We start from the raw sequence: 12,506 nt of genomic DNA on the forward strand, positions 1-12,506 counted from the left end.
AGGGTGCAAGTCACTCCGTGCAAGTCCGTGACTCGGGAGCCAGACAAAAGAGCCCCATAACATCACGCTTCCTCCTCCATGTTTGACAGTTGGTGTCACAGGGGTTAATATAGCATGTGGCGGTTTGTAAGTCGCTTCTTCCCAGAGTGGTTAAGCCCAAAAAATTCAAAAGGGCAATGCTCTTGATAGTAAAATATGGGGTGTTCTGCTTTTAACCAGTCATCTGGCATGGTCGAAATGCGGCTGCAGCCAGCCGGGTTTTTGAGGACACTGTCGAATCCCATGCAACCATGGTATCCGCGCCTGTCCCTCGGCATTGAAAAAGGAATTCCGTTCTGCACAAACCCTGCTAGGCCCCCCTAGCAGTGATGTCGAGCTCTGTGACCACCGACACTACTGCTCAAATTGCTCCCCAGAATGTCATGCACCAGAGTGTATGACACAGTGCAAGGAAAGGAACTTAGTCCCGTCCCCCCCTCCCGAGCACGGTGTGGCTGATTTCTGCATGTGCAGAGATCAGCTGCAGCAGGGGGGACTCCGCTCTGCCGGATGGGGGAGGGGTAAGTGTCTCAGGAGGGTGGGTAATGCGATGTGATAATATTTTGGCAGTGGGGGTGAGGGTTGTGTGTGTTTGGGGTAAAGGCCCCACATAACAATTAGTGGCCTTGGGGGAGGATTAAACTTTTATATATATTGACACATGGTGGTGATATGTGTGTGTGGAAGGGGAGGGGGAGGGGGGGTTAAGGGGGGAGGGGTTTTTGGACCCTGGTGGCACGGGGATAAAGACACTGGGGATCTACACTATTACAACTAGGTGGGGAGGTGGTAATGTCACTGGGGACATAGCGCAGCTGGAGGTTCTATTGACACTTGGGGTTGGGTGGTTTAAATACAATTTTGCTAAATGGATAACAAAACCCAACAATTTCTGGGCATACATACAACAGAAAGTGTCAATTATAAACCACTGTGTTAATAAAATAAACCCCATACACTGAGGAGCAGTGTACCAAAACCCTGCATGATGAACCAAAGATGTAACATTTTGATTTGTTGGTCCATAAAATCTTCTTCCAGTCTTCCGTAATCCACTGACAGGGCCTCATGGACCAGGCAAGCCTCTTAGTCATTGCTGCAGATCTGCAGTAAGTTTCTAACCTGTTACTTGTTCCCTGAAAAATTTACTTTTTTTTTTTAACTGTGAAATTTATGTTATTTTTCACCTTTTGCTAACCTAACATTTTTTTTATAACCTCTAGCAGTTTACCGCTTACCTTTGTACCATTTCATGTTATTCACTGGGCTTGAATTGCTTAAATTTAAATAAAAATTGGAAAAATGGGGATACTCTAAAAAATTTGACCAGTAGTGTATACAGTATTTGTACCATTCTAAAAAGATCAAAAGATTAAATTGCAAAAGTCAAAAAAACATTCTGAACTAAACATGGATGATGAGGAATACAATTGTCAATGTTCATTGTACATTTCGAAAGATCTGTAGTTGTTACAGTGTCAACATAGTCTAACATGGTACCACAATCAAATAACAAAATGTAGTACTAGTAATATTTGGCTTACTTACTGTCTCTCCTAGCAATTACTCAGATGTTATTTTGCATCAGCCTAGTCTAGTACAATGATGGGCAAGTAGAATAAATAAGGTGTATGGCTACCATGGCTAACAGCACATTTCATTTACACTATGCCAGTCCATATATAATATATATATATATATATATATATATATATAAACTGCTGTGGTGTTAGCTGGCAAGCTATCATGTAACTCAGAAATGATAGGCTACCGTAAATAGTACACACTAGAATAGGGCTATTTTAGAATGGCCCAATTGAGAATAACCTTCTTTGAAAATCATTGTTGTAATATTTTCTATTGACTTCTGGTTGAATTACAGCATTTACACGTATCTCCGTTTTTACAACATTAACGGCATTCCAGAGTCATAGCTAGTCCGGACCACTGAGTGGTGACTGCCCGGGTCTCTGTAAGAAAGAGTTTAGTGCTAGTAGGAGAAAATGAGATTATGAAATACACAACTTGCAAATTAGTGTAAAAAAGAGAGAGAGAAAATACCAACCAATCAGCTTTTGTCATTTTACAGACTGTGGATGAAAAGTGACAGGAGCAAATTGGTTGGTACTTTATTTCTCTCCACGCTTTGATAAATCTCCCCCATAATGTGCATGCTCTCTATATCTACCATGAAGCAGCAGAAGAAATCAATAGCAAATAATTTTATTAGTGAATGGAGGATATGACTGTAAACCATACATGGGGGTACTTCTTGATTAAAGGCATTCTTTAGTGCAAATATTTAACCAAGGGGTGCAGCTGTTATCGGGCTTGCCTACCCTTGTCAAAGCCCCATGTGGTATGTGTTTTATCACCCTATCCCCTGAGATGGTGATATATTGGCATGATGGTGATCCAGAAACTATACACTGGAGCCAGATGTTATTTTTTTTATTGCACATTAAGCTGTACAAGATAATTCACATAAATCACTGCAGTCAAACAACCACCATGTACTCTGTGCCACACACTTGGCTTTGTACAAAATAAATCTGACAAGAACGAAATAATTTTACAAAACAAAAAAAATACATGAATTCTACATGTTAAGACGACAGACCCGTTTCCCACAACATTGTACTGGAGCATGCTTACATGCCAAAAATATATAGTAATCTCAAATGTTACCAGCAGCATTCATATTTTCCTATATCATAGATATAATCCTCTGGAATAGAGAACTAATGGCTGTCTTGGCATAATGTTTTCTCTAGCCACTGTGCGCCCATAGAACAACAGACTGGTGAAACCCACATTAAACTGCATATGAACAAAACTGCACCATTACAGAAACGGTCTTCCCTGCTCTAAGTTGGTCAGATCGTTAGCCATGGTGAGAGAACCTTCGAACGCTCTTTTAGCTGCACTTCAGACACAAGATGATCTTTGCTGTACAGTGAGCTCTAACAATTGTATTCCTCAAGCCTCTATTTGTTTCTCAGTTTCCCCAGTTTTCAGCTTTAAGGTGGTGAGAGAATACCGTTCTAGCTCAAGTCAGGAGGTCTTAATATTCGGCAATGGTGATCTAATGATGTCTACCACTGTTCAGTGGTATCAGCCCTTATATAATGCTGTTGGGTACAAATGGGCCTTATATTGGGACTGTAGAACACGACGTATAGGAAAGGAACACGCGGTGACAGGAAGACAAATTGGTCTGGGGAGGATGGAATGAAAGAGAAGGAGGAAGCTGAATAACACAATAGATGTGATATAAAGTCAATGACAGGAGCATGAGAGAGACCAACACAAATTACAAATTCACAAATGTCCAAAAAAATAAAAGAAATTGATATTAAAATAAATAAAATGACTCCCCAAGACTTTCATTAAGACAAAACTAGCAGCTGTGAGAAAGCTAGCATGCCAGAGTAATGACTTAAATCACCGACCTGATCAACTAGTGGGCTGATCTTCTAAGCCATTTCCTGATAAACCTAATATATGGTTTGATGATAAAATAGCTTCTATGACTAACGTGAATGTCACCAGTGTCTCAAACTACCTAAAATTCTATATTAGAAAACTAAATTAAGAACAAGCAGTATCAATTGTCTGTTCTGCCACACAACGTAAGCTATTAAAGGACCGTCCATATCGACAGCATAAACTTCAGTATTAAATCTAGCATTTTAGCATTAAGAATATGGTGGAGGGAAGGGGTTTAAGGTCTAAACACGCCACTAGTTGCTCAGCTAATTGCAGGCCACAAATATGTTCTCTATTTTGTTTCCTTTCTTTTTTATTTCAGTACAAATCCCAGTCTAGTGGTTTGGTTTAGCTGTTCCTCACCAGTGTCCAAAGTTACTTGACCCCTTTAAATGCACCATGATGCTTGGATCAACATAAGAATATACTGTGTAGGCATTAACTGTTGCACCGACACTAATGTTTTCGAACAGCTCGATTGCCTATTGCCTCTTTGGGTAGTGCTAAGCTAGAAATCAATGTGAGAGTTACGTCACACGTTATGGCTATTGAGATACAAGTTTAACAATAAGTCAAGGAAAATTATCTGAGCTTCTCAGGAATATTTACATTTCAGACAGACAACAAGTACAAGGATTAAAGGTTAAGCAAGTGTTTGGGGAAAAAAAAAAAGAAAGTGGTCTGCAGAACTCACAATTGCTTAGATATAAGTAAGAAAGTTTGACAATCACTTACTCTGTGCTCTTAATAAGCCACACACGCGGGGGACAGAGCTAAATGGACTACAATGAAACATATTATACTGGTTCACAAATATTGTACTAGTGTACTATCCATACGGCGTGCAAACCATACTTATACAAGAATGTTAGAAAATACTTTAGGCACACCTGCATGACACTTTATGGAGTCACGGAACAGACAATACTAAAGTCCATGTTTACTAAGCCTACCCATGCTAACAAGTACAATGACTGCAAAATCTATAAAATTAGAAAAAGAAAATGACCCTGGAGTTCAACAATTTAGATAAATCTGGATTTAAACGCATTGATCTTTCCAATCACTTCATGCAAGTAATAAAGTGATGTACGGTACACGTGTTTACACGCCCACACACATATACGCTCAGTCTCAGGTCCGAGGTTCGAAAATTCCAGTTAGGTGCTATTCCCCCACGATACTTTTTAAAAAAGAAATCATTATTTTAAACAGTCAGGTTGGACTTGAAAGAGGCACAATTCTGTGTATACTGTTAACATCAGCTCTGAATCACAAGTCAAACAGAGAGAGAGAAGTTAGCGTTACAGGCGTGGACATATAGAAAGGGGAGAGACGAGACAGAGAGAGGTGACACTGCATAGGAAAACACAGTCCAGGTCAGCACTGAAACATGGCAAAACTGCACAAAATTTTGTTTTCATTTTTTTTTTTTGGCTACAACCCCTCAAACAGCCTGGACTTGTTTTGGTCCTACTGCAACGCCATTACAGTCGAGAATGTACTGCAAACAACCTTGAGGTGGAGGTCGTTGTGCTGGAATCTTGCTCTGCTCAGATTCTTTCATTGTTCCGCTCTGCAAAACAGCAATGAGAAGCAAAAATGAGATTTATCATTACTTACACACACGCACACAAATCTAGCTTAGTTTCCATCCTGCAACAACATTTTGTTGCTCAAAGCAAAATCATCATGGGAGAGAAGTCCAAGGACGCAGCATTGGATCATCTGCGATCCCATCGACCGACTGAGTGACCATGGGGTTACGCAAGCTGGCCGTCGCAGATCCTCAAAAGAAGCCAGGAAATCTCTGGCAGCAAACGAAGATCCTGGCCTCTCCACTCCTCCCCAACGGCGGTGACACGCCTCCATTTTCGGAAACGGAGGCCGTCGCTAAAACCTCCTAGCCATCGGGAATCTGCGTTCAGCAGTGCATGCTGAATCAGGCCCAATGTGCGGAGACAAGGGTTTATATGCCAGACGTGGGGAACCTTTTTTCTGCCGAGGGCCATTTTGATATATATAACATTATTTGTGGGCCCGGTGTAGGCCACGCCCTCTCGTGACGTCACATGGGGTGGGGCCACAATCGCCAGTGATTACAGCAATATCCGGAGCATCCTGAGGATACTCCGGGGAGCTGTAAGAACAGCAGTGTGACCGTCTGAAGCACCCTAAGGACGCTGCAGGCGGCACTGCTGCATAGATTCTGGCTGCAGGGTACCATTCTAGGCACCCTGCTAGCCAGAGGAGGCCAGCCGAAAAAAAGCTCAGAGGGCCAGCCCAAATGATTCCGAGGGCCTTATACGGCCCCCGGGCAGGAGGTTCCCCATCCCTGGTTTATGCAATAGGTGCTGTTTGTGTAAAACAGCACGATTTCGGCGATCTCGATTTAAAGTGGCATCGATATAAAATGTTGGTTCTGCCTTTTAAATTGTTATTGCTTTAGATCTGCAGCCGAGATAGCAGAAATCGCACCACTTCACACAACACGCAATCTTTTACATAAATTCTGCAATGTGTAACATTCATGAAATAACTGAAAAGTGTTTGTGGGGTGTATTGGATTGTTTTGCACTGTGCATGTACTAAAATTGTGCATATGTAAGTACGGGTGATCTAGACTTGTACACATTGCAATCGCATTCAGTGGTGTCACTAGGGGAGTGCGGGCAGTACTGGGTGATACCATCCGAGAGGGTGACACCACAATAGCAGAGCTGCTGTTACTTTGGTGTCACTCCCTTGGGTGGTGTCATCGATCGGCGAGCACCGGTGATAGTGCGCGTCATCCATTAAACACCCCCGTGTCAGGAGAGGCTGGAGGTTGCCCAGCTGCTCCCGGAGCCGCCAGTGTGACCTGAAAGGAGATGTGACACGTAGTTATGCCCCCGATACGGGATGCGGTTAAGATGCTGGTGGACGGGGTGCCGGACATCGGTAAACCCGCCGTTGAAATCTCGACGCCCATCAGGCATCCCAAACGCCGGCATCCCGAAGGTAAGTATACTAGCATTAGCCCGGGGATGGGGGGGTTATGATTAGAGACCTCCTGGGGTGGGTTAGGGAAGGGTTTGGCTGCGGGTTAGGGCTAGGCACCACAGGGGGGGAGGTTAGGGTTAGGCATCACCAGGGGGAGGTTAGGGTTGGGCGGGGGGGTTAGGGTGGGAGGGTTAGGGTACTTACCAGCTCCTGTCAGGACATTGAAGATCGGGATGCCACTGTCGGTCTTCTGACCGCCGGCATCCCGTCCAGCAGTATATCATAACGATTCCCCCGAAACTACATAATGATGGGGAGTTAGTGGGCGAGCAGACAGGATCAGAGTCACCAGTGGGAAAAGACGGATGGTGACAGAGATAGAACTAGGAGGAGAGAACAATGGAAGATGGTCCTGCCTGTGGGGGAGAATGTAACAAGAAGGGTTTATTGGGAAACAGGGTAGGTGGATAGAGAGTTAAGAGGGTTGATCGCATGATGAAGTGAATGTTGAGGGCTTGTTTTAAGGCGTGGAGGCTGGCAGCACAAGAGAAATCTTGGATGCAGGAATAAGAGGAAATGATCAGTATGGAGGTGAGGCGAAGGTCAATGGAAAAACGGGTAGAGGGTGGCAGGGTTTGTAGATCAAAATGAGGCCAGAGATGTACTGTAGGAGGGAGTGGAGCAACTGAAGGCTTTATCAATGAGGGTTAGGAGTTTAAACTGTATTCTGTGCTGGATGGGGAGCCATTGAAACAGTTTGCAGAGGGAGGAGGCCCACACAGAGCGGCGAGAGAGATAAATTGGATGGCAGAAGTGTTAGTGATGGATAGGAGTGGGGACAGATGGGTGAGAGGAAGGATAGAGAGGAGTAGTTTGAAGTAGTGTAGGCGCAAAATGTCAAGAGTATGGATGAGAACTTTGGTGGCATCCATGACGAGGAAAGGTCTGACTTTAGCGATATTGCAAAGGTGTAAGCGGAAACATTTGGAGATAGCCTTAATGTGGTGAGTAAAGCAGAGACAAGAGTCGAGGATAACTCACAGGCAGTGGACTTGGGGGGCAGAGGAGAGAGTGGTACTGTGAACTTATACAGTAAGAGTTGTGAGAGGGTCCTGGATGGCAGAATACAATGAGTTCAATTTCAGACATATTGGGCAAAATTTACTAAGCGGCGGGTTCTAAACCCCGATGGTTTGGTGGAGATTTTGCTTTCCGCAGATTCACTAAGGCCAAAACCACTGCAAAACTGCCGTCAAAACAAATTTTAGAATAGAGTAGAACAGGGCTGTCATTTAGAAACCGCTGCCAAACCCCCGGGGTTTAGAACTCGACGTTTAGTAAATTTAGCCCATTAAGTTTAAGAAAACACTGGTAACTCAAGAGGAGATAACAAATGGACAGATAAATGAGAAAGGATAGAGGGATTGATATCAGATGAGGAAAGGTACATTTTGAATATAATATCATTAGTAAGCGAAAGAAGAGAGGGATAGTTTGAAGAGGTGAGTGAGGAGGGAGCAAGCATCAGGAAAAGGGAGCAGAGGAGGTGAGCAAGTGTGTGGGGGCGAAGACAAAAGAAGGGAATGGACTTCATCCCTAGTAACAGGAGAGAAGAAGGGTATGGTGGGCATCAAGATGGAGACAGGAATGTCATAGACACTAAGAAAGGAGGGCAAGGGAGGAGAGAGGCAGAGGTGTGGATTGGAAGATTGAAAGGATATGAAAGACGTAAAATAAGATGGTTTAGAGAGACAGGGTGGAGCTATAGGAGGGTAGGATGAATTTGAAGTTATAATGTTGTGATTTTCTCCAGAACATTTTTGGAGGCAGTGGTAGAGTTTGAAGTGCCAAGGTTGGGGCTTGTAGTGAATTGGACAGCAGAGTCCAAGACAGAGGTAAGGGTGGAGATATAAAGAGATAGAGCCTGGTCAGGGCAGGTCAGAAAGAAGTACATCCAGCAAGGAAGAAAATAAGTTAAGGTAAAGTTCAGTGAGGGCATGTTCACGGAAAAGCAGAATTTGTAGGCCTGGACATAAGCAAAACTACACGTATGATATGCACACTGTTGATGATGACTAGTGGCAAATAAGGCGCTTATGCATGTCGCATCTCCAGTTTAATATATCTTTGCGCATAGGAATTTTTTTCTTGGCGCGCTTCTTTTGCGTAATATCTGTTATTTCCAACTTTGCATCAGGTCCTCTATCTCTTCCCTATTGAGAAAATGGGTGCTAAAAGGCCTCTCACTTCATTCAAGGTTTTAAATTCAGATATTGGGTTTATATATAAACTTCTATCACAAATATAGTGGGCACTGTACCCAACTAGAAATTGTGTTAAAGGGACTTAAGTACAACGAAGATTAACTATTTTGTAATAACCTTTAAATCTTCAATAGATACCAGGAGCCACGGTTACGACTCTGAGCCACATGGTATTTGCTCCACAGAGGTCTTGGACAAGATTTTTGCAGGAGTTTTCCCCAAATGTTGGAAATGTGGTTTGGTAGAGGTACATTTTCCACATCTTCTTTTCCTACCATAAATTACTGTGATTGGCTAGATGGTTCTTCTAATAAAGCTTAGAACATGAATAAAGATACCATTTGGTGACGCCTATAATCTACTCTAATTTACAGTAACTAGTAAAAATTGAGGCTTAAAAATAGATTGCTGCAAATTCTTCTGGTCAATGCGACAAGGGTAGTAATCCAAGCTATTTACAAAACTATTGATTGCTTCACCATTCAAATTGTTGATTATGAAAGTAAAAAAATATTTGTAATGTGAAATAGCTTACACTCACAGCTAAAGGCTGCCTAGCTACATAAACTGCAACTTGGTTGCTTTTGTTCAAGTTTTAAGAATGATCATTAAAAGACTCTAAACTCAGGTGACGCCAATGACATTCATTCCACTTTAAAAGCAAAAGTGCAGAGACACACTTCTGTGGTGGTGCATTTTAGGAAGCAGGCAACTTGATCGTCTAGAGCAGTGATTTTCAACCTTTTTCAACTCAAGGCACGCTACACAAGATATTAAAATTGCAAAGGCACTCTATCTGGCGATGCGGCGTGCGTGACAAATGAAAAAACATACACATGGGCTTCCACATAAAAAAATACACACACATTGGCCTTCACAGAATTAAAACCCACCACATTGGTCTTCACAGGAATAAAACACGTACATTGGCCTCCACAGGAATAAACCCCACTACATCGGCCTCCTCAGGAATAAATCACACTACAGTACAAGTGCGTTGAGCTGACCGCCGCCGCACACTTGACAACTGCTCACAGCACACTAGTGTGCTGCGGCACACTGGTTGAAAAATGCTGGTCTAGAGCGTTAACCTCACATCTTTGCCCACTGTCCTACTCTGGAGAGCCCTCGCTGTTCATTACTGTCCTCATGCAACCTTTGTTAGATGCGGATTCCAACAGAGGCGGGCTGCCCAGCAACAGTCACTTCATGTGGCATCTGCCAGTCAGCAGTGCTGGTTACCTTGGAGATGCAGTTATTTCTCAGTCCCCAGGCCTCTTCTCAAGTACTGTCTATTCTGCTACATAGGGGGTTTGGACTTACAGACTCCACTCTTGGTTATCTTGTATTTAAATAGCTCTTTGTTCATTACTAGGCATACTGTAGTTTATTGTTACCCAGTGCTGATTGTTTTTGGATTTAGTTGTTATCTCCTGTCCTGACCTTGGCTAGTTTCTGGATTTCCTTTTTTCTGCCCAGACCCTAGACTTCATACTTGCTATTTTTGTCTGCTGCTTACATTGTACCTCTGCTTATTCAATAAATTGTGACAAACTTCCCGCTGTCCTCAGTACACTAGGATCTCACACCTCAATTGCTTAATTAAAACATTGTGAACCGTTTCCCAGTGTTCCGTTAGCTATACAAGTCTCCAGTCAATACCCTGAGCTAGTAAACCTCTATAACCTAGAGTATCCAAGTACCGGTAAGTGCATAAAGCTTTATGGGAAAGGCAGCTGCTTTAGGCAAAGACCTCATGAAGTGGCTATAGGATGTTCATTAACTCTCTATGGTTATTGGTCATAATAACCTTATGAAACGAGAACAATAATGCAGAGCAGAATCAGTGGAAACTACAATGCCCAGATGTACAAAGCTGGTAGAGATTTACAAAAATAGACTTATATTTGTATTACAGTAGTATTAAAATGATGGGGCATACTAATTACTGATGTAATCAAATACTATATGTTTTCTTATTTATAATTAAGAAGAATCTTTAGAGCTGTAATAGTTTTTTTTTTTTTATTTGACGTCACAGACTATTAAGTGCTGCTCAGTGGTAAGAATTCATGAACAAATTTATTTTGACTACCTGACTTAAGAAAATACTGTGAAATGTGAAAAATGCCAAAGGGTGAGTATACTTAGGGCCTGATTCATCACGGATCGCAATTGCTACAGCGTACGCAGATCGGCCAATGGTGTGTACTGTGCATGCATATGCATCGCATTTCGCGTGCGTGAGTTAGCACTGCGATCACTTACGCAGATACAAAACCATCGCAGAATGAGTGATGGGAGGTCAACGTTTGGCGGTGGTGACAGGAGAGTGGTCAGAGAAACGTAGGCATGCCTGTCCGTTTGAACACCGTTGCGCGGGCGTGCATAAATTAGCCACTGCGATGGCATAAGAAGCTTGAGTACTTACTGCGTTTGGCGAGGCTAGTAATCTCTTAGTAAGGTCAGAACTGCTGTAATTCTGCGTTAGGGCCCGATGTTACACGATGTTCCGATGTATACACAGGACTGCAAAGTATTAGGGATGTGAGATAGCATTAGTGGGCGTCTCTATGCTGGCTGTGCGATGGCTTTGCAATTGCATTCATTAGCATATTTTCGAATCAGACCTGCATGTGTAATCGCGATCCGTAGTGAATCAGGCCCTTTGTACTTAATACTGTGCAAAGTAAGTCGAGAACAGTAGCCCTACACAGCTACAAATATTTTGCTATTTATTAACTATATAGTGTATATTGTGTGAAAATGTAAATCCTTTTTACAACATCTAGTTATTTGAAATGATCTGACTCGTGTTAGATGTATAAGTACACTATTTACAGGAGCTAGTTACTGAGTAGCTCGCCAGAGTAAATGTCTGCAGATTGCAAAAGACGGGTTTGGTTTACAAGTTTTAATTACTCTTGGCATGTCTTATTTAACTTGTCCAGAATTTCTTAGAAGAATAAAATATAAAAGACAAGGCTTCATGACCCATAAAAGCCATGAATCATTAAGCAACATACAGTATATATCAGCTGAGTGAAATGTGCTTTAATAGTGATAGTATAGCCTGTCCTGGTTGTGTAAATACAGGGGGAAAAATTGCGTAGGGTTCCACTGTACTTAGTGCCACCAGCACCCGGCTGGTTTTCTGGAATTACAGGGGAAAAAAAGCGCAGGGTTCCCCTGTAATTTCTATAACCAGCACCGGACCCTTTCTAGCAGGGGGAGTAATGCCACAGCCAGGGAAACCCTTTCACCCCGGGTTCCCCGGCTGAAACATTACCCCTGACCGATAGTCAGCCCAAGCCAGGGATCCCTACGGAGTTGGGGACCTCCACAATAAAGGGGTCCCCCTCTCCAGGGCACCCCATGCCTAGGCTGATAGCCCAGGGCTATCCCCGGCAGCAGTGGGCGGTGGGTGCCGGGTTGATAGTGTAATAGTGTAGTTTAAAATTAGATGCGTTAACATTGTCTTTACTAGTAGATACTGGTACTTGGAGAACCACAAGTACCAGCATGCGTGGCATTAAGGGCCCGCTGGTACCTGTGGTTCACCTGTAAAGAAATGTTAAAAGAAAGACAAGACACACATACCGTCACAGTATACGTTTAATACACACATACACACCCACACATACTCACCTAATACCTGGACAGGTCCACTTCTCCATGTAGGCATCCTCAGTCTTCTTAAAATAAGAAAAATAAAAATACTGACCCATGTAC

The 12,506-nt window shown here is 42.9% G+C and overlaps 1 protein-coding gene across 1 annotated transcript in view; it reads right to left on the reverse strand.

Annotated features, from left to right (window-relative positions):
- SYN2 (synapsin II) overlaps positions 1 to 12,506 on the reverse strand; it is a 350,053-nt gene that overhangs the window by 22,105 nt on the left and 315,442 nt on the right. Inside the window, exon 11 of the mRNA XM_088472716.1 lies at positions 5,044 to 5,104. Within this exon, the coding sequence (XP_088328842.1) occupies positions 5,044 to 5,104 (61 nt within the window). The remainder of the gene's footprint in view (positions 1 to 5,043; positions 5,105 to 12,506) is intronic.

This window comes from Taudactylus pleione, unplaced genomic scaffold (assembly GCF_031769625.1).
Source record: "Taudactylus pleione unplaced genomic scaffold, aTauple2 ptg000128l, whole genome shotgun sequence".
NCBI classification, from domain to species: Eukaryota; Metazoa; Chordata; class Amphibia; order Anura; family Myobatrachidae; genus Taudactylus; species Taudactylus pleione.